General features: G+C 40.4%; 1 protein-coding gene across 3 annotated transcripts in view; it reads right to left on the bottom strand.

The window, feature by feature from the left end:
• Positions 1–23,895, bottom strand: part of LOC133419296 (thyroid hormone receptor alpha) — a 252,702-nt gene that overhangs the window by 25,251 nt on the left and 203,556 nt on the right. For all 3 annotated transcript variants that reach the window (XM_061708380.1, XM_061708381.1, XM_061708382.1), the window contains 3 exons: positions 22,166–22,266; positions 20,633–20,780; positions 20,302–20,507 (listed from right to left, as the gene is read on the bottom strand). In XM_061708380.1, the coding sequence (XP_061564364.1) occupies positions 20,302–20,507; positions 20,633–20,780; positions 22,166–22,266 (455 nt within the window). The remainder of the gene's footprint in view (positions 1–20,301; positions 20,508–20,632; positions 20,781–22,165; positions 22,267–23,895) is intronic.

Here is a 23,895-nt window from a genome sequence, read left to right as displayed (position 1 = left end):
TGTTTCACATCTGTCTCATCATTTATGTGCTGAGCTTCAAGTGCGGGCTTTTTATCATTCACACAAATTCTGGGAAGTTTGTTCTTGCAGAGCTGGAGAGAATTACTTTCATAACAATTTAAAGCATCTGCTGTACGCATTCACCTACGGTTTGCTTTCTCTTCTTCTTAGAAAAGTTGTAATTAAACAGTCATGGCTGAGCTGGCTCGTCCACTCACGGACGCTCCAGCCAAGAGGCGAGCTGTTGATCAACGATTACGAGGCCGTGTTACCAGATGTGGACATTTCTGGCTTTCAAGCTCACCTTTACTGCAAAAACACATCTCCCTTTAAGACACACCGTTGTTAATGAAGTACAGACTCGGACTCTTTGTTTTATTGATGTTTTACTAAAATGATCAAACACGTAGAGTCCAACAAAGCTGTGCGAGGAGATGATCAGATTTCCTCATGAGAGCGCATCTGCAGACATTTTATTAACCTGAAAGTCTGAGTTCAACTGGAACCAGATGTTCTCGATGCACTGAACCCCTCTCGTTTCTGTTCCTAGCTGCAAGAGTAGGACAACTGCTGAGTTTCTGATTGGCTGAGGCGAACGCTCAACATCTGATCACCGTTGCTGAGAACAAGTTTACAGATTTACAACCTATCGAAAGCAAAACATGCGGAGCTGCTGGAAGGATTCATGCTACGGTTCACCCTGAAAACTGGGTGGAAAACCGTGCAGAGCCCTATTTCTGCATCCTGCACATAAACAAACATAAGTGGACAGTTTTGCATTTGTGTTTAATCATTTGTATGCACTGCTGCAGTTATATTTAAAATAATACGTTTCTGAGAATCAAAGAAGTAATTTCAGACATTTTCTGTGTTTTTTATTTGCGAGTCTCGATTGGAAACGTGAAATCTCCTCACCGCTTCTGTTGCCACCAGTTTTATTTTAGAAAGATGCTTCAAAGAAAAGCTGAAAATTACATTACAAAAAGGGAATTTTAGTAGAAAATGGCTGAAAAATAACAGTGGCCGCTTCACGTGTGTATATACGCACACAGCTGAACCAAATCTGTCTTCAAACAGTTTCCAATCAAGTATCACTATGGTGCAACCAGGAAGTTTAATTTATGAATAAAAATTCTCTCTACTGTCTCTATTCTCTCATAAATATATATTTAAGTATTTACCTTTTATGTGTGTTTTAAATGACAGAAGGGTATGTGCTTGGTTAATTTTCACTTTAAATCTCTAAAACGGCAATTATGCACCACTTTAAATAACTTCTGAGAGCAGGAGGAGACTGCAGCGAGTCGTAAAAGAAGAACCCAGTGATTGCAGGTTTCCAGCGGAAAAGACACCGGAGGAAATCCACTGAACCCGATGCAGCCGCAGGGCCCAGAGCCATCTGGACCCGACACTGGTCGCCCCGCTGCTATCTGGGAAGCGCTACACAACCCTGTATGCAGGACTCACTCCCACAAGTCTGAGGTGAACTCTGCTCCCACTCGGACACGCACTCTGGAACGACCCGTCAAGCTGCTCGGCCGTGGTCCTGGTAGGATTATTATTATTAATTATTAGTGATGCACCGATTGTTCGGTAACCGGAATTGTTCGGCCGAAAATGGCAAAAAAACACTTTCGGTGTTCGGTGGAATAGGTGGGGAAAAAAAACGAACAATTAATAACGGCGTTGTAAAATAAGGAAATAGACTGGCCGCTCCGTCCCGTAACGTTGCGCACTACATAAATCGTTGGCCAACCAAAAACTAACCCCATAAGAATTTTACCTAATAGACTGGCCGCTCCCGTAATAAATCGTTGGCCAACCAAAAACTAACCCTATAAGAATTTTACCTAACATTCACCAGGAGGTGGAACCAAAACAACATAATGCTGGGAAATTAATACAATTTCATTTTTTATGTTCAATAAATATTTTCTACCTTGTAATTTTGTAAAAGATTGTTTTCTTTGAAAAGCATGCCTAAATCAAATGTATTTGATTTATGCAATGGTGAAAAAATTGGCAAAATAAATGAAAAACTGCTGAAGAACCATGTTCGGTATTGTTCGGTATTCGGCCAAGTGTTTATTATTATTTTCGGTTTCGGCCACAAATTTTCATTTCGGTGCATCACTATTAATTATTGATATAATGCTTCTAACGAGGCAGCGGAAGTCCCAAAGTAATGTCAGATCATGTAATAACGCCGTGTCATGCTTGTTTGTAATCTATCTATGAAGACGATGCACTGCTATTCCAGACCGCCCTGCCCCGATATCTATAACCTCTGTAAGCTGGACAGAGCAACATTACTCCATTGGGCCGGGCTGACTTCAGATTTCCACGGTCCTGTGCATCACTGAGCCCGTTTAAGAGGAAGGATTATCCAGCCTCCGGCCGGTTCCAACGGTGCTGTATCAGCGGCACCTTAAAACTGTGTGTCACAAAGCTGTAGCAACGATTCAAAACCAGACACACCCTGTAAAAGGTAGAAGTGATAACTGAACAAAAGCTCAAAGACACGGCTGAACAGGTTCCTCCTGTGCCACCGGTGCGGCATTTGGAGCAAAGCATGACACAGACATTTCATTCGGGTCCCGTGGTCAGCTGTGGTGTTTTCTTGTGGCGCTACGGGGTAACGCTAACCCCCACGGCGGCTGAGGAGACGGACGGCCCTGTTAGAGGTACCGACCTAGTGGGTTCTCCCCGGAAGCCCCCGGTAATGGAAAAGCACCTTTGGTTGTCTAATGGCGCTTTTCCACTAGTACCTACTCAGCCCGACTCGGCTCGCCTCCACTCAGTTTGGTTCTTTTCCACTAGGGGTCTAACGTACCGAGTAGATACTTTTTCTGTAACTACTCTGCTGAGGTTCTAAGCGGCTGAGTCAGGCTGAATCTGAATCTGAATCTCTTTAGCGCCACCCTAGTGGCTCCTGGAGCTTTTTCAAAAATGTTTCACCTTTTTTTCCTTTTTTTCCCCTTTTTCTTCTTTTTTTCGTCTTTTTTTCTTCCTTTTTTCTCTGTCTTTTCTCTTTTGTTTTCTCTTTTTTCCCCTTTTTTTCTTTCTTTTCTTGTTTTTTTTTTTTTCTTTTTTCTTCTTTTTTTCTTCCTTTTTTTCTCTTTCTTTGTCTTTATTTTCTCTTTTTTTCCTTTTTTTCTTGTTTTTTTTTCTTTTTTCTTCTTTCTTTCCTTTTTTTCCTCTTTTTTTTCTTCCTTTTTCCTTTCCTTTTTAATCTCGACATTTCAACTTTTTTCTCAACATTTTGACTTTTTTCTCTAAATTTTGACTTTTTTCTCCACATTTTGACTTTTTTTTCGACATTTCTCCTTTCACCATTTGTCTTCATTCTAAGGTTTATACAAGACCTTTCATTTTTTTGCGGCTCCAGACATATTCGTTTTTTGTGTTTTTGGTCCAATATGGCTCCTTCAACATTTTGGGTTGCCGACCCCTGATCTAGACGATAAGGAACGACCAGATCTACCAGGAGCTCTGTCACTTCATAGCTGCTCGCGGCTCCAGCTGACTGTTCAGCAGCGCCGAGACAAACAAAAAAAAACTAAAAAGTGTTGCTGCTTGAAGCTTCTTTCACTCTCATTTTTTAACTTGATATCAAACACAAGTCACAGACCCAGCAGCACATATATTATCTCCTCCAGGTTCTACATCTTTAGTGTTGTTGTCTTCTTCGTTTAGATCACACAATCAAATACATCACAGCAGCTTCCTACAACCCTCCTACTTCTGCTCCAGGTGCTGGATTGTTATGGAAAAGAAACCAGGCCGAGTCGAGCTGAGATGAGTAGAGCCAAGTAGGTACTAGTGGAAAAGTGCCATTAGAAACACGTCAGCATCCTCCTGGAATCGCTTCGATCCCCCTATGAACCGGTTCCAGTTATACCGCAGACGGTGGCTACAACGATGCTGGCAGTAAACCATCTCATGTATACAGAAATATCGGTCATTTAGATTGAAACTTCTTTTAATTTCTGCAAATGGCTGCAGTCTCTGGCCTGACCTGTGAAGAGCTTAAGCAGCGTATTATGCAGTAAAATCACCCTCGAGTCAGTTGTATGTTTGAGCGCTGAAATGAGAAAATGAGCAGAAATCCCCGTCGGGCGGAACAAGCTCATCCCGGTTTACTCAGCATGTAAATGTAGACATTCCCAGGGTTGGGTGGAGGCAGCCTCCAGAGCCCTGTTAGTGGGCCAGCCTGTGTGAAATAGAACTACTTATGCTCCCAGATGAACTGTGCTCTGAGCTGTGCACACATCAGAGCCGAAGAGGTCTGTGCAAATCAGTCTTTACATTTGATTTAGTGCACGTGCTGCGCTAGACACAGCCCTGCTGCGATTTTAAATGATCATTTAAATCCTTCTTCGGTCACAACCTTCCACCTTCTCCCTGCATCCTTAATGAAAGTTTTGCTCGGTGAGGAAACGAGGGACGGAGGATACGATCTTCCAACATGAAACCGGTGATATTAAACAAGAGGAAACACTGCTGTTCCTCTGCTCGCAGCCCTCAGCTCTGTAATCCGCACACCAACCCATCTCCATCACAATCAGCCGGTTCCCTCCATCATACGCCCCCCACGATGCTTTTAAAAACGTCTCCCTACCCTACACGCAACTGGAACAGACATTCTTTCTGCTACAGCACAAGACATGCTCTCAGAGGTAATTTTTCACTGTCAAAAATAAAGACAAACTATGGTAAAAGAACGGTGATGTACAGAGCTATGTCTGCATGGAAACCACTTCCAAAACACTTCAAGCTAATTATTAAAGGAGCATGAGGCAGGATTGAGGCAGGATTTATGAAAAAAATTTGTATACGTTTTAAGTTTTCTAGTAATAATGTCAGATGAAGCGTTCCAAACCAAAACGAATGAGCCCTCTAGTGTATCTCTCCGTTGCCTTGAACAGGCTGTGTGCTGCAAAATGTGCTGCAATTCTGGGCCCGAATTTCCCGCGCTGTCCTGCGGATGTGACGTCATGCATGTTCTCCCGCGCCGGCTTCGCTGTTGGCTGCAGTACCCCCGACGGCCGTCGTGGCGAAGGGTGGCGCTAATGAGTCTCATTTCTTAAAAGGAGCCTCATGCTCCTTTAACATAAAATAATTCAAATTGTTAGTAAAGAAACATCTCCTGAATAGATACATATAAAACTTATTTAATTATTATTAAATAAATAATGTAGAGTATACGGGTATGTGTGTGTATATATATATATATATATATATATATATATATATATATATATGGGCTTCAATATATATATATATATAGACACACACCGTATTTTCCGCACTATAAGGCGCACCTTCCACGAATGACGTTTATTAACAAAATAAAAACCAGCTTTTCTCCGTCTCTTCAAAGTCACCATTATGCGAGTTAGTGTCGCTGCTGTCGTCTTTAACGTATATGACGATTCCTGGCGCTTTTAGCGCCATTACTTTGGCAACACCAACTACATTACCCACAATCCCCCTGACTACAGTAACAGAAATTACCATAATGATCATATATAAGGCGCACTGAGAAAATTAAATGCTTTTAGGTGCGCCTTATGGTGCGGAAAATACTGTGTAAATATATATATATATATATATATATATATATGATCCTGACTGAGGTGGGCTTCAGTTCTGCTGAAAAATTCTTTAAGAAAGTGTGTAAAACGTGCAACATCTCAGCCAAACTGGAGGCCCAGCATGAGCTAGGTGTCTGCACTAGTGTGTGGCAGGGACAGCTGGACCCCCCCAGGAGCAACCTGACAGGGCTCAGCGCCGCGGGAGAACCTGATGACAGCCGACGATCCGCCGTTCGCCGAGGTAAAGACGCAGCTTACAGGAAGCAGGAGGGCAACGCGGGGGAGAAACTGAGGGCAAACAACAAGGATGAAGGAATGACGACAGGGAAGAGATGGAACTGAAAACACAGCTGAAGTGTTAATGAAGACGAAGAAGGGAATCAGGCGGGCAAAGAACCATGAAGGATGAGGATGAATGAACCCTGGTGACGACTGATGAATAACCATGCGGCCTGTCAGCAGGGAATACTGAGCCGTGAGATCATAATTGAACATAATGAGCTCACTGGCTTAATCAGAACCCCCGTTTACATCGTTAGCAAGCCTGTGTGGAAACCCTGGTGGAACACCGGGAAGTATGTGGGCAACGCTGTTAAAGATCAAAACTGGGACTCAATCGCAAGTCCGGAAACGCATAAGAGCGTCATCAGCTTCAGTAAAAAGTTCTGCTCCGGTTAAACTACCACGACGTTGACGAGGGAAAATAAAAATAGATCTGAGCCACAACTTCAAAATAAGAGCGATGTTCTGCAGCAACACGTTCAGAGGGTTTTTCATGCAAGAACTTGATCCTTTCATGATTCTTCTAGCTAAACTTTGTGGGTGATTTATGAGGATAGTGCATGTCTGATACTTGAAGAGGGGGTGACGTCAGGGCAGTTATCTCCTCCTGTCGTGTTCCCTGACAGTAGTACGTAGGGATGGGAATCCAGAACCGGTTCTTGTTCAGAACCGCTTCCCAGTGTTCCAATTCCTTGTAATTGTTTGCAAATTTTGCAAACGATTCCCTTTTCAATTCCAGTGGGCACAAATTACGTCAGCACGCACGTTGCGCAGCTTACGCACAGATCGTAGTATCTTGCGTAAGCTAGCAGTCAATAGTAAAAATGGCGCCCAAGTGGAAAAAAACTCTCAAAAGTCTGTTTACATTTCAGTAAGAAAACGACAACAGGGTAAATTGCAATACTTGCCAAGTTCATATTTTTTCAAAGGGAGTAAATACTACCAACACGCAAAAACATTTGCAGATCCTCCACCCCATCTGAGAGGGTGTTCTCCACAGCTGGAGACACCATAAGTCCTGAAAGATCACCTATCCATCCTGAAAAAGCAGATATGCTCATTTTTTTGCTAAAGAATTGTTCCTCATAGCTGACGGCTGCACATTTGCAAAATGCAGTTTGATTGTTTGACTTGATTGTATTTGTCACTGGCAGTCCTCAGTTCATATATCCTTCTAAAAAGGAGAATTTTAATTTCTATTAGAAAAATGTTGGACATCCTCATGGAATTGTCACAGAGTAAATTACGGTATGTTGTATTTTGTTAATTTGTACAGAATAGTATTTATTTTATTGTTATTCAAAATTTATATCTGTGATGTTAATCAACCTTTTGTTGTCCTTTTTTTCCAAATGAGAATCGATAAAGAACCGAATCATTAAGAAAAATCGAAAATGGAATTGGAATTGTAAAAATCGTATCAATTCCCATCCCTAGTAGTACGCGTGACATTTGATAGTTGATCGTTACGATGTCATGTTTCCACTTCCTGTCCACTCGCAGACCTAAAACGACCTGCTTCATCAGTAGGAAACCTGACAGCAACGTATTCTGATGCTGCTTGCCGTCCAGGTAAACATTAGTGGTCTTTATGCTGCGAAAATATTCAGTTCGGACTCCAAATCACTTCAGTTCTCGTTATTTTAGGTCTGAATGCTGCTTTAAATATGAGCAAAGATTCTTATCCGGGATTCCAACCACGCGCTCTTGACTCCGATCCCGGGCCGTTCATCAGTGAAAGCTAAGCTGAAAAGAGAGATTTGCACGGCGGGGAAAGGTTAAACATGGAACAACCGTGGAAGTGGATGTTTCAGACTGGATCTCCACATTTTAAAGGGTCAAGAGTGTTTTTCTTCACAGTGGAACGACACAACCCTTGTATGCTCTGCAGTGAGATCGGGTTGAATCTCACCCCTGGTTCTTGAGCACACTTCTACTGCTTGAAGCAAACACAGTGAGACATGAATTCATTGCAGTGGTTTGATTTCTGCTTTTCTATTTTTGTGTGTTTTTGGTAAAGTTGTGTACAATGATCCATGTACCGTCTGAGCTGAGGATCCAAAAGTGTCAGTAAAGTGTGACAGAAGAACAATTTCTGATTGCCTTAATAAATGAATTTCTCCGTGCCCATCTATAGCCATCTTTGGCGTTCCCCCAGACACAATTGTACTTTCAAAGGCAGAGGCTGACTGCTTCGCTTTCGCCACTCTGCTCGTCAGGCGATTCATTTTATTCAAATGGAAGGAGGCACACCCACCCACCTTTACCCACTGGATAAGGGATTTACTCTATTTTTTAAAACTAGAAAAAATAAAGAATTCCATGAGAGGCTCTGCTAAAACCTTTTCTAAATTATGGAACCCTTTCCTGAAACACATTAAAAGATAATATCCAATTGTCTGCAGTCCCATAATCATTGAATCCTGCCTACCAATTTATAAAACCACCATGCTTCCTTTCTTCTGATCTCCATACGTCATGTGTGACAGTGCCTACTTGTTATTAGTATTGGGTTTTTTTCTTTTTTTCTCTAGTTTGTTTTGTTATCATACTCTGTACTCTGACTTTACATTTTGCTGAAGGTATCACTTCCTTTATTGTACACACCATGTTTTATATTGTAGTTCATGTATGTTCTGCCTAGATGATGACCATAATCTTGTTTTTTGTCTTTGTTTTTTGTACCCGTCTTTATGAAAAATTGAACATCTTAATAAACAAAGTAAAAAAAAAAGAAAAGAAAAGTGTGACAGCAGCCGTGGGTGATGCTGGGTGCTGGCTCTGAAACCTGTCCGGCGCTGACGCATGTTCAAGAACGGCTCGGTGAGCTGAGGAGTGTTGGTGACTTCATCCTGGTAATAATGTTCCTGTTATGGTTTCGGTAGTTTCCTGTTTTATTTTGAAACCTCGTGTCTTTGTGTTTCAGTTCTAGTTTAACTTTCCTGTTTCCCATCTGCCCTGATCGTCTGCACCTGTGTCTCGTTAACCCTCGTGTATATCTGGTCTTGTCTTTCCCTGCTCCCTGCTGGTCCGTACTGTTTCCTCCCTCCGTGTTTCCATGTCAGGGTTTGTAGTTTTGATTCTTGTTCTGGGTTTTTGCCATCCTGCTAAGCAACGCTTTTGTTTGTTAAGTACAATAAATCACTGCTTTTTGGAACTCCTGCCTCCTGCTCTTCTACATCTGGGTCCGACCAACCACCATTCCTAACAGTTCCCCTTCCTGTCATGGGGCAGTCTCGCCGTTCCTCGCCCGACAGTTTCATCAAATTCAAGAATAGGAAAGTAGTTTGTTGGTTTATACCTTCTGGGTTTTTAATCATTTTTAGTATTTTTTCATTGTTTGTGCATTTATTTACTCCTTAAAGGAGCTTGAGGCTCCTTTTAAGAAAAGAGACTCTCTAGCGCCACCCTTCACCACGACGGCCGTCGGGGGTACTGCAGTCAACAGTGAAGCCGGCACGGGAGAACGGGGAGAACGCGCATGCAGCGTCATGTGACGTCACATCCGCAGGACAGCGCGGGAAATTCGGGACCGAATTGCAGCACATTTTGCAGCACACAGCCTGTTCAAGGCAAAGGAGAGATACACTAGAGGGCTCATTCTTTTGGGTTTGGAACGCTTCATCTGACATTATTACTAAAAAACTTAAAATGTATATGGATTTTTTTCATAAATCTTGCCACAATCCGGCCTCAAGCTCCTTTAAAGTAACAGAGGCCATGGTATACACCGGAGGGGGGCCCCGCCCCTGTCCCGGGCCCCCCCAGATGGCCCGCCTCATTGGCAGCTGGTCTCCACCACTGTGAAAGCTTCGTAACGCTTGCCTGGTGGCTAACCTGTCAATCGCCTCCAAATGGAAGGGAAACAACTACAACTATAACAACAACAACAAAATCAATAACTAAAAGAGGAGCCCACGTCTCGCCTCAACTGCCTCTGAGCCGTCATGGAGGTACGAGGCTTTTACAAAAACAAAATGATCAAAAACGGAGCATTTCAGATAAAAGCAGACGGATGAAAAACAAGAAATGATTGTTTTTTTCATGTAGAAGCATCAAACTAGACAATCTAACCTATGAAGTGGTAAACAATCATAAAACGTCCTTTGAAAGTTGAAATAATCCCCGCAACCTGTCAATAAGGTGTATTAAAAGAATTAACTGACATTATCTCATGAGGGCATTTTTTTTTGTTATATTTACCAAAAAAAGAAAAAGTAATCTCGTAAACTAATAAAAGAACTATAACAAAGAAATACAAATAAACAAAACAAAAAACTGTCGTTGAAAAGGGAATAAAACCATCATGAGATGATTTTCCTGGTCCTGACTGGTCCTGACTAGGGCTGTTCGATTTTGCCCAAAAATAAAATCTCGATTTTTTTTCTCTCAAAATCCGATTTTCGATTACGATTATTTTGTGAATTGACAAAAGGCAAAGAAATGATTTCAAATATGCTGTTTTTTTATTGAACATTTGCCCCATTGGGCTTTAAGTGCAAACTTTGCTCTTATTAAACCAAAAATGAATGAATAAAGTGCAAAACTCTGTAAAATAAGTTGAAAAAAAGTTTAAAAAAATATAATAAATTAAAGCTGCAAGCAGCGATGAACGGGCCCTCGCACTCACGGCCACCGCCCCCCATAAGCATATCAGAAATGACACCACCCACGACTTCCTATGTCAAACCATTCAAAAGTTATAGCGGAAAAAAGGGACAACCAATCAGAAGAAGGGGCGGGGCTAATCTTCGCCAATTATGGTCAAGGACTCAATACCGAGTCCCATGACACCACCCACAACTCTTTATGTCAAACCTTTCAAAAGTTATGGCAAAGAAAAGTATTCTAGTGGGCGCTGTTGAGCCGTTAGGCCATGCTCATTAATGCAAACCATGAAATATCAAATGTATCGACAGGCCTGGCTTTTCTTTAAGTTGCGACATGATACAGGTGTGTACCGATTTTTGTTCATGTACGTCAAACCGTATTATGGGGCTTGAGGCGCAAAGTTTTTTCTGTCTGAACCAATCAGATGAAGGGTGGGCGCGCTTTTTTCCGTCTAGCGTCGCCACGGTAACACTTTTGAAAGAGAAAAGTAATGCGTGGTGTCGGAGGATGGAGACGCACGTTTTGATGTATAACACACCTGGGTGCACGTTACGGTTCGGGCCGTATTAATGACCGAAGAAATGGCATAAATTGCGCCAAAATTACACGATTAATTCAAAATGTTCAAAATGGCCGACTTCCTGTTGGGTTTCGGCCATGGCGCCAAGAGACTTTTCTTTAAGTTGTTACATGATACAGGTGTGTACCGATAAAGGAAGATAAAGGAAGCTCTGAAAACCTCTGAAAAAAATTGTTAACCAAAATTGAATCATTATCCAGGTTAATCTATCCAGATTCTCTCTTGTAATCCCACCAAAGATTATAAAAGAAATGAATAGAATACATTTTAATTTCATATGGAAAAATAAACATCACTATTAGGGATGCACTGATCCGATATTTGTATTTTTGTTTCGGGATCGATATTAAAAACAACTCTAGATCGGGTATCGGTAACAATGGGCCAATCCATAGGAGCAGATCTATTCAATTCTAATTCTATGTGAGCTCTGTGAGTGTTGTCACACGCTAGTCACGTAATGTCAGCACGCCGTGCGGAAGTCTACACTTTTCAAAATGGAGCGAGCTAAAGGATCTGCGATATGGAATTTTGTCACATTACCTCAGCCAGCACATGCGACTGCAACTTGCAATACTTGCAAAGTCAGTGTTTCGAGGAGGTAGTAAAACGTTTTTACTTTTAAGTTTAACAGCACACTGGATGGATGAAAGCTTCGTGCCACACAGTGCAATTCTAAACACAACCTTTTATAAACGTTTATAAAGATAAAAGAAGCTCTGAAAACCTTAACAAACCATATAGAACTTAGGAAATTCGCTATAAGGAAAAACAAGCTCTATAAATCAAGGTTATCCCTCTTTAAATCATTTTGAACCAATAAAGCCTTTGGAGGTACTTGATATTAAGAACCTTAAAACTTCTTCTGCTGGCCATGATGATATTACAGCCTATCTGATCAAAAAAGTTGATCAATTATTGATCAATTATTGTTCCTTTAATGTGTATTTTTTCTTTGTCACTTGAATCTGGTATTATCCCACAAAATTTTTTTTGCTAATAATGAGAAGATAAATCTTGTCCCACTGGCAGATTTTTTTTTACTTATTTCAAGTTAAAATTTACTTGAAACAGGTGAAAATTGTCAAATAAGTTATTTTTCTGGTGTTATTTTTCTGGTGATGACTCTAAATCAGGGGTATTCAACTAAAACTTTAGGTCCAGTCAGAGAAAATGTACTTAAGCGGAGGTCCAGAACATCATAATACATCATAATAAATAAATAAAAAATCTATTGCAGTAGTTCAAACATTAAGAATATTGTGTACACATAAATTCATATAAAAAAATTCTAATTGAGTTTTTTGTCAAGATGAATTGGCACTAGCCTTAAAAAGGGTAATGTGGTACAACCATGATTCATATTAAAATAAATTAATTTCCTTAACATCTTGACATCTTTTTTTTGTACAAGTTTTCAGTATTTTACAAAAATGGTTGTTTTTTTAATGGTCGCGCCAGATGCCATGCCAGATTGAGCAGAAGATTGATTTACATACATTAGTGATCTCAAAAAAAGTTTTCAAAACCAGAGTCCTGGTCGGTCGCACCACATGACATTTTGACGCTTAAAACAACAACAAAATCCCAAGTAACTAGTATATTTTGTAAAATTCAAGTGAGTCCATATGTGGGACAGGTAGTTCATATATATGATATTTTTATATCCATTTAAACCTTTTTTGAATCGAAAAAAAAAAGTTTTTTTCAGAAAATATAGGCGTCACGTCATTGACCCAGTCACGCTGTTTACACAGATCTGATTGGCTGAGCAGCATCACGTGGGATGGCTTAACTCGTATGCAATTGGTCTGTAAGGTCTGCTGAACAAATGCCATAAAGTAACGCTGCGCTGGTTAAAATAGAAGTGCCTGGGTCCGCGGAGGACGGCGTCCGGACTGTTGAAATAGCAGTAAAACCACATTCATTGATGAAATGACATAAGGGATGGAAAGAGGGGATGACAGTTTTACTGGGGGGATGATCTGGACCGTTTTTATTTCAGGGGGAGGCCATCCCCCCTCACCCCCCCTCAACTCGAGTAGTCCTACTGATTATATATCCCATTTGTTGCAAGAATAACTTTCAAAATCAGTAAATAATAATTATAATGAAGTGTCTTGTAAATCAGTCACTTTAAAATCTAAATCCTTATTTTAATTTCAAGTTAACTTACTTTATCTTTGGAACGAGCTCAGCTTCATGTCGAGCGCGTCTCCTCTCTGCTAAACACATACACACACACGCACAGACGCACACACCTTCCTCCACGCTCTCTGTTTGGTTGATACGGGCTGTTGGGGCGGGTGTTAATCGGAACAAACCAATCATCTTGCCCTACTCACAAGCTGCTGGCCTAAGTGGCCTCTGATTGGCCTGGCCCGACTCTCTAACTTAGAAAAAAAGTCAGAGCCGACTGCAGGGAAAACTCAGCCCCGCCTCCCTCTCCAGTGTGAGAGCTGCACTTCTCACAGGGATGAAAACTCAGCTTTCAATTCAAACCAGAAAAAATCATTACAAATCGCCTGTTTGATCTAAACTGCTCAAATCGACATTGTTTTTATATCACAATAAATAACATATTTGCAAAGTTGGAAGTTGATTGGATATTGCATGACAAAATTATAATTTATTTGGAGATTAGTTCATATTTTGAAAAAAGTGAGTGAGTTCATCCAAAATTGTCATATCCACTTGTTCAGAATGGAAGCCTGATTAAATGTACGGATTTTGGGTCAATTTGGACCAAATATTTGAAAGTTAAAACAACTTTTATGTTCATGGCGAGACCCCGAAATTTGACAACCTCTGACAGCGACGCCCTTTGACACAAACTTACAGTTTTCTCTGTCAGTCATCGTCAATGCCTTACCTATTATCTCACCAACTTTGAGATCAAGAAACTGATCTCGTTTGGAGCACAGATGCAAACTAGAAGACATGACAATTCCTGGTGCCAACAGGTGGCGCTACAACCGATCCTGAATATTCCACCATAGATGGGTTCAGGCTCAGCCTACAATCATGCACATACGTTTTCGACCACATCAAATCATGTATTGCTGAATTACAGCCAATTGATGTTTGATGGTGAAGCTTAAAAATGACCTCAAACTTCGCCGGATCACTACGGTCACGCCCTCTGGCAGAAACTTAAAAGCTTCGCAATTTAGCGTCGGCCATGTGTCTAGATTGTACAAACCAAGTTGTGAGCCAATTCGATAAAATCTCTAGGAGGAGTTCGTTAAAGTACGAGGCCTAGAAATGATCAGAATTCATGAAAAATGACATTTTCTGTTCAAAATGCCGGACTTCCTGTGTAACTTAGACCATGGGTCCAAAAGACTTTTTTGTAGCTCTTTGTCTAATATAATACACACATAAAGGTCATTGCTTTAAGTCAAACCATATTGTGGGGCTCGTCAAAAAACATAAAATAGGTGGCGCTATAGAGCCCATTCTTGTGGACCCATGCCTGTCGCCCATAAAATACGTAATTTTACGCGACTCTGGAAGCGTGTGCAAAATTTGGTGAGTTTTTGAGCATTTTAAGGCCTCCAAAAAGGCAATTTATTTACGGCGAGAATAATAATAATAATAATTAAAGCTGCAAGCAGCGATGAACGGGCCCTCGCACTCATGGCCAACGCCCCTCCTTCCAGCCCCCCCCAAAAAGAGAATATTAAAAATACGATAAATGTAAAAAAAAAAAAAAATTAAACAAGATTTATCTTCTCATTACAAGCAAAAAAATCTTGTTCCACTGGCATATTTTTCTACTTATTTTAAGTGAAAACAGGTGAACAGGTGAAACAGATGAAAATGGTGTTTTTTTTTCCAGTGATGAGTCTTGTTTTAAGTGTAATGAGGTTTTTTTTTACTAAAATGAGACATTTTCACTAGAAATAAGACAAATATTTTTGTTAAGATTTTGAGTTTTTGCAGTGATCCATGTTACTTATCCTGTGAAGGACAGAGTCATATGGATAAGTTCAGAAAACTGTTTTTTATTGTTGTGTTTTGATGTATTTGATGTAAGCCCAGTGGATATTTAAAGCTTACAGAAGGCTGCATTTAACTGCTGCTATGTCATTCCTGCAGTATTTCTGCAGGTGTTTTGGTCACTGCTATTATTTGTAATATATTATGTTATTTGTAATCAGCACAAATTATCTGTCCCCATATGATAAAATCCACCATCCCCCCTGATTGTTTTTTACAACTCGAGTACTGGCTGCGGTTCTGTTTAAAGCCGGGCAGACACTGTGCCATTGCCGGCTCGTTTTGAACCAATTTTCCTCTTGTTTCAATCATTAATATGTGTGCAGACAAGGTAAAAAAAAAAAAAAAAAGAAAACTGGTTGTAAAGCATGTAGCTTTAATTATCACCCAATTCTGTGTTTCACCTTGTTAGTCAACTTCACTCCAACTCATTACCACCAATTTTACACTTATTTTTGGAATGAATGGTCAATAGACCTCATTTACATAAAATCATAGCTCATTTTTGAGATAGATAAAGATAAGCCGAAATTCTGAATTTTTTTGACTATAGTTAAACTCAGAGGCATATAAATTGATGGATTATCACAGACGGGTATATGTGAAAATGAAATGAAATCATTTAAAATGTTTGGACCACCACCCAGCACCAGCCAGTGGTTGGTGGGTCAAATTGAATATCACAGGAGAGGAGAAATTGAATAAAATATCCATAATTCAATGCAAGTAGTGATCAGAGGTGGGTAGTAACGAGTTACATTTACTCCGTTACATTTACTTGAGTAAGTTTTGGGAAATTTTGTACTTTTAGGAGTAGTTTTGGATAACTATACTTTTTACTTTTACTTGAGTAGATTTGTGAAGAAGAAACTGTTACTCTTACTCCGCTACATTAGGCTACGTTGAGCTGTTACTTTTCTTTTACCCCTTTTATCCGTGTACACGTCAATCTCATGACATCACTGGGTGATTCTTTGGGAAAAAGGTTTGTTTTTGCATGTTTTGTCACATTTACACAGACTCAAACACACACAGAGTTTCTATGAGTTCATGTTTGTTCTAGTTCTGCCTGGTTGAAAAAGAAAATTACAAAGGCTTGAAATTTTGTGCTACTGGTGCTTAATTTATTTTTTTATTCTGTTATTTTATTATTTATTAAAGTTCTTGAATTTACTTTACGCTTATTTTAATTTAAGCTATTTTTTTAATTAATTTTAATTTATTTTATTTTATTGATTTTAATTTGCTGAAGATGATTATTTTGTACTTTTGTCTTTTTGAATGGGTGTGTTAAAAAAATAAATCAGACGTTACTCAACAGTTACTCAGTACTTGAGTAGTTTTTTCACCAAGTACTTTTTTACTTTTACTCAAGTAATTATTTGGATGACTACTTTTTACTTCTACTTGAGTCATATTATTCTGAAGTAACAGTACTTTTACTTGAGTACAATTTTTGGCTACTCTACCAGCTCTGGTAGTGATCATCAATTTTATTTGAAATGAGTGTAACAGAGGCAGTTATATGGATGAAAATCATATTTTTGATATAAAAGAAAAGTGAATATGGGTCAATTTGACCAAAAGACCACAGAAGGGTTATCTATTAACATTTCAACATAATCAACTCATCCAAGAGATATTCAGAAGAGCTTCTCTTCTGCAAATGGTACAGTAGATGAGCTGCCATACAAAGGAATTTCCCTTTGGGGATTAATAAAGTAATTCTTATTCTTAAAATCCGTCTAGCTGACGTGACCCAGGCAGACCAAACAACAGGCTTCAGCTTGAGCGGCTGTTTTCCGCTTGGTCCTAGTGCTGACCTGTCTCCATTTAATATAGCGTAACATTGTTTTTGGACGGTAAAAACTGCAGGGGACCAAAACTGCCTTTTGAAAAAGTGCAGGATACATGTCCCCCCCCCATATTACGTCCGTGTATGAACCATGGATGTATTATAGAAACTGGATTGGAAACTAAAAATGGCCGCCCATTCATTTCAATGCATTCTGCTCAGCCAGCGCATAAGCCGAAAAAATCTCTGACTTCCGGGTTTACTTCCGCATACAGCGGCCCATAGAGCATGCGCAGTTGAGTCACCTCCCATGATGCTCTGGGGCCACCCATCATGCCCCGGGGCAATGACGCGAGTATTAATATAATATGTATTAATATAATATCTTAATTAATGTATATTATTACATGTATAGCATTACATATATTATTAATGTATTAATATAATATAATTATATAATATATATTAATATAAAACATCCGTGGAATGCACGGACACGGCTGTGACGTCAGCCGTGACGTCACGCCCAGAAAGAGACTTTTCTTTTACTTTTCTGGCCGTTATAAAACATTTTTGACGGATATAAAGTCCATGACTTAAAAATATAGAATACAAAGATTAGTAATTGCCGGGGATTACAGCTGGAGGTGTCCTGTGAACAGTTTTAGAGGCTTCTCTTTTACTATTGCGGTCTATGGGAAAAAAGCTTTCTGGGCCGCATGGGATTTTTGGTTGCAGTACCGCGGTTGGCCACTGGAAAAAATCGGCGCGCCTTCTGAGTGCCAGACCCGGGGGCTGGTATGAACGTACAGTCAGTGTGAGCAGAGACCTGTCGCATAAGAGCATCAGGTCCGTCTCAGCCGGTGTTCTGCCAATTTCTGCTCCCTGCCGAAAAAATGCTACGTTTGGGTTCTGCGCATGCGCACAGTCGATTTTCAAAGTTTGCATCATTTCTTGCACGATGTAAAATGGATAATGGGATGTTGATTATTTGATCCTTCAAAATACACGACCCATGACATGAATGCATTACACTTTGTGAACATTATACGATAAAGAGAAAAAAAACAACAATTCTATGGCTTTATTTGATATTCATTCAGTCATTCGCCTTTATTTAACCAGGCAGGTCATTAAGAACATTCTTATTTACAATGACGGCCTGGCAAGAGACAAGGACCACTTGGGGGTGAAAGGAAGTGGTTTAGGGAGTAAAACACAGTAAAGTTGTGGCTCTACAAAGGTGGAAAACCTTTAGGTAGCATTTTTTGGCAAAGCTGCAGAAATGGGCAGAAACTGGCTCTCGGCTCTGCGCGTGGCCGCGCGCGGCCGCGCGCTCCTGATCGGGATCGCGGATGGAAGCTCAATATTAATATAATAATATAATAAAATAAAATAATTGCAACACGCATTAAAAAACCACAATACAACTTACGTGACGTGACGGCGTGACTCCACATGTTGCTGCAAGTTGCAACAACCCCCCTCCCCCGCCCCGCCCCCGGCAGCTTCCAGGAGCTGCGGCTGCGCGTTCCCGCGGTCTGCGCGCACGCGGCCCGCAGACAGCTTCATGCTTCTAATCCAACTCAAAACATTCATTATAAATCGCCTCTTGCACATACAATGCTCAAATCATATTATTTTCAACAATATTTTTACGAAGTTAGAAGTTAATTCGACATTGCATGACAAAGTAAAGATTTATTTCAAAATGAGTTCATATTTTGAATAAAGTCGGTGACAAACTGTCCCAAATATAGAATGGATATCAGAATGGAAGCCTGATTAAATGTATTGATTTTGGGTCAATTTGGACCAAGTATTTGAAAGTTAAAACAACTTTTATGTTCATGGCGAGATACCGAAATTTGACAACCTCTAACAGCGACGCCCTTTGAGAAAAACTTACAGTTTTCTCTGTCAGCCATCGTCAATGTCTTACCTATTTATCTGACCAACTTTGAGATCCATCCGCTCATCTCCCTTTGAGCACAGATGCATACTAGAAGACATGACAATTCCTGGTGCCAACAGGTGGCGCTACAACCGATCCTGAATATTCCACCACATATGTCTTCAGGCTCAGCCTACAATCATGCACATACGTTTTCAACCACATCAAATCATGTATTGCTGAATTACAGCCAATTGGTGTTTCATGGCGAGCCTTAAAAATGACCCCAAACTTCGCCGAATGACTACGGTCAAGCCCTCTGCTAAAAACGTAAAAGCTTCGCAATTTAGCGTCGGCCATGTGTCTAGATTGTACAAACCAAGTTGTGAGCCAGTACGATAAAATCTCTAGGAGGAGTTCGTTAAAGTACGAGGCCTAGAAATGATCAGAATTCATGAAAAATGACATTTTCTGTTCAAAATGCTGGACGTCCTGTGTAACTTAGAGCATGGGTCCAAGAGACTTTTTTGTAGGGCTTTGTCTGATATAATAGACACATAAAGGTCATTGCTGTAAGTCAAACCATATTGTGGGGCTCGTCAAAAACATAAAATAGGTGGCGCTATAGAGCCTAATCCTTTTTGACCCATGCCTGTCGCCCATAAAATACGTAATTTTACGCGACTCTGGAAGCGTGTGCAAAATTTGGTGAGTTTTTGAGCATTTTAAGGCCTCCAAAAAGGCAATTTATTTATGGCGAGAATAATAATAATAATAATAATAATAATAATAATAATAATAATAAACATCACAGATACAATAGGGTCCTCGCACTTTCAGTGCTCGGGCCCTAATAATAATAATAATAATAAACATCACAGATACAATAGGGTCCTCGCACTTTCAGTGCTCGGGCCCTAAATATAAAGTTTTATCTCTGAAAAAAAAAAATCAGCAAATCAGCACTTGCAAACATACAGTAAGTTATATTTCCAATTAAATAAAACAAGACATTTTCTAATTAAACTAAACTGTGTATTTGCATGCTAAATAATAATGCAACCCATGAAGGAGGTAGAGGTGTGTAATGTCAGTCATTACATTTGCTATTCACATTTGCAAGTTTTTTTGCAAGGAACACGAGCCGGTCTACCGCATCTGGCTTGAGGGATGCCCGGTGGCATGTTACAACGCCCCCTCCTACACTAAAGAGCCTCTCCCATGGGGCACTTGTCGCAGGTATTGAGAGGTATTTCCATCAATCATTAATATGGTATCAATCATTAATATGTGTGCAGACAAGGTAAAAAAAAAAAGTGAAAAATCGATTTTACGATTTTCACGTTTTAACATCGTACTAATTACTTAATCGCGATTACGATTTAAAATCGATTAATCGAACAGCCCTAGTCCTGACTGGGTCAGACTGGGTCTGACTGGTCCTGACTGGTCCTGACTGGTCCTGACTGGGCCTGACTGGGCCTGACTGGTCCTGACTGGTCCTGACTGGTCCCGACTGGGTCTGACCGGTTCTGCTTACCAGGAATTTACGCTTCTGTTTCCACTGTGCGCCCTGAGCGTTGGTGTGCCGGTGGGCCTCCGTCACCAGGCGGATCAGGTCCCACTCGGTCACGGTGGGCTCTGGACGGGTCTGGAGGGTTTTCGTCATTTCCTCCTTTTTGCGCTTCTCCCGGTTCTCCTCAATCAGGCGCCGTTTCGCCACCCGCTTTGAGTCATCCAGAACAACTGAAGAGGCCAGAAGAAAACACAAGTCATAAAATACCGCTGCTGTTTAAAGCTGCAAACAACACAGAAACAATTCTTTTCATAATTTTATTGCGATCTCTTGTACGCCGGAGTACGACACTCACGGTCCATGGCCATGCCCACTGCGATGCACTTCTTGAAGCGGCACAGCTGACACTGGTTGCGGGTGATCTTGTCGATGATGCAGCAGCCATCGTACTTGCAGGAGTAGGCGGGGTGGAGGTTCTTCTGGATGGTCCTGCGGAAGAAACCCTGCGGGCACAGAGGGGGGAGACGGATGAACGGCTGCTCCACACCAGGGGACGTGACGAGGACGGAGGACCGGTGGAGGAGTGGGAGCGACTAGGGTTGCCAACCGTCCCTTGAAAAAACGGAATCGTACCGTATTTATAAACTAAAGTACGCGTCCCGTATTTGGCTGAAAAGGGAGGCACTTTGTCCCGTATTACTGTGAGAGTCAAAAAATAGTCATAAAATGCCAATGGAAAATGGCACAAATATAATATATATATATATATATATATATATATATATATATATATATATATATATATATATATATATATATATATATATATATATATATATATATTTATAAGTTTTCTACTTTCTGTTTGCACTTTTGTTACTGCACTAAAAATGTGCACTATTACAGAATGGATGTTCTGCTTTCTTTCTATTGTTTTATATAAATGGATAAAATTTTAAGTTAAGCAGGACAGGTTTCTGTTTAAGAAAGATACTTATCTTTGTTTCTTGTTGTTTGTTGTTTTTCATTTTTCTATCCCTAAAAATAGTAACAGCCCAATTACATTGGTATATAACTCTGGAGGTGATATATGACAACATTCCGACTCAAGGGTTTACTAGTATAACTTGTTACTTGTACTGAAATTGCTAATTATTGATATAAGAAATAATATTTAATCTCTAGATAACCCATTTCGTTTTCATTTTATTTTCTTATTTAAGTTTACAGTCATTGCACTACTACTACTTTTATGTCACTATATTAGTATCTTTTTATTTTTATTTATTTACTTTTTTTTTTAAATGTTATTGTTATAATTTGTTTTATTTTTTGTTTATTTGTATTTATTTTTTGCTATTCCCAAGAGGGAGGGAGAAAAAAAAAAAGGTATGTTCATCTGTTTTGCTCTGTATTGTGGAAACAATCTGCCAATAAAAACATATATATATATATATATATATATATATATATATATATATATATATATATATATATATATATATATATATATATATATAAAAAAAAGAAAGATACTTATTTTATTCAGTTAATTTTGCTATTTTGTATTAAAGTGAATTGCTGTATAATAATTTTTTTCCATGTGTTCATGGCATTCAAAAATATGCATCTAATTCAATTCAGGTTCAAGTCAAATGGTTAAAAAATAGTTTCACTCACAAAAAAAGGGGCTAAAAAATTCACCACGCCAGGAAGGGTGAAGGCAATCGGGTTGATGAGGTATCCCTTATTTATTTTTCAGGGATTGGCAACCCTAGGAGCGACAGATCACACGGCAGCGGAGAGCGTGAGCGTGCGCGACAGCGTGCACGACTGCCGCTGACCACGGCGGTCTTGAGGTCAGTGGATCCCGTCTGGCCGTACGTACCTTGCAGCCCTCGCAGGTAATGCAGCGGTAGTGGTAACCGGTGGCCTTATCGCCACACACCACACATGGCTCATCCTTTTCGAGGTAGCTGGGGATGTACCCTGGAAGAGAAAGAAGCCGGGGGGGGTGGAGGAGGTGGACAGCAGAGGGTTATTCATTTGTGTCGCTGCAAACCTTCACGCAACACTAGTCCCTGTCGTACCCCGGCCTGCAGCACAGCAGGGAAGGTCTGGAGGGGCAAAACATGATGGGAAATGTTTCTTTCCTCTGTGACATCTGGTCAAACCTCACCTCCATGGGGAGGGGGGGGGGGGCATGTGCTCTTTTCTTTAAGGCTGCTTTTGTGCTCTTCATGAAATATCTGTGACAAGTTTTAGTCAAAATAGCAATAGAACAACAGCTTATATGCTGCTGTTAAAGCGGGCGGAGCTAGCAGCTTGAATTTACTCCACCCTCTTTCTGCAGACTGGTGGTACGACTGTGCGACTAACGTGATGTCGGGTGGAGGAACCAGTGTAAAGATGACAACTTGGAGCAGATACTGTATTTTCGGGACTATAAGCCGCACCTGCATATAAGCCGCATCCGCTTTATTTTTTAAAAAACTATTAAAAAAAGATATACAAGCCGCACCTGCATATAAGCCGCATCCGCTCTATTTAAAAAAAAAGATATGCAAGCCGCAAATATTTATGTTGTTAGATTAGACATTTACTACATGTACAGAACCATTTTGAACGGTAAATGATGTACATGTTTGTACCTAAATAGATCCTTTCCTAACAGTGTCTTTTAACACGGCAGCAACTTTGCTGATTAAAACTGGACAGAACCAAGAGAAAATAACCGGTATCTATTTATTTATTTATCTGTTTGAAATCTGCTTCTACCTATTTCTATCTGCTAAAGAAGAAGTAGCGTATTCTTCTTTGCATTTATTTTGTCTTAGTTTTTATTCTAATTCCGGTTAGAGCGCCCGAGCGGTGGAAGAAAAATCCACAGAATAGCCGCACCTTTGTATAAGCTGCATGGTTGAAAACCTATGAAAAAAGTAGCGGCTTATAGTCCAGAAAATACGGTAATACCTGCATTTAGTAATAATAATAATAATTCAGCTGTCTTTAAGTGCAGATCAGCCATTAAAAGACACCAAAGGTTATTCAGCCCCCACTTAAAACACTGACTTTGATTCTGTTTCTGGTTTTGTGTTCATTTTAAACTATAACTGATGTGATCATGGCCTTTGACCCCGTGGTTTCAGCATCGCTGCTCACAGAACCTCACAGTAGCTGGTTTGGTTACCATGACAACCAAACCAGTGTTTTGCTCACAGTGGTTTACTGTCCGTGTCCCGCCGTCCTGTCGATCCTCAAGCTCTTGTTAAATGTGTGTCTCTAGAGCCCAAGGACAAAAGACTCTGGACGTCTTCCTCAGCTCTGAAGAAGACAGTCCTCTTTAAAAAACGAGTTTTATGTTCAATGTCAGTTTATATTTCATTTCAAAGAATATTTGCCGAAGGAAGCGTCGTCTGTCCCTGCAATCGGCAACAGAGCAACTGTGGAGTCCCGGCTGTGACAACGACGCCTCGCTCACAGCGCCGTGTCACACATCAACGGCGATGCAGTCCCTTCACCTCCGAGCTGCCGTGGACATCAAGAAACCACCAACAGAGGATGAGCCGAGGGTGAGCGCATGAGAGACCCAACAAGAGTGATCCTGGACGGTCAGAA

This window comes from Cololabis saira, chromosome 19, assembly GCF_033807715.1.
Source record: "Cololabis saira isolate AMF1-May2022 chromosome 19, fColSai1.1, whole genome shotgun sequence".
NCBI classification, from domain to species: Eukaryota; Metazoa; Chordata; class Actinopteri; order Beloniformes; family Belonidae; genus Cololabis; species Cololabis saira.
Note: the sequence above shows the minus strand (reverse complement) of the source record. Positions and strands in the feature narration are given on the sequence as shown.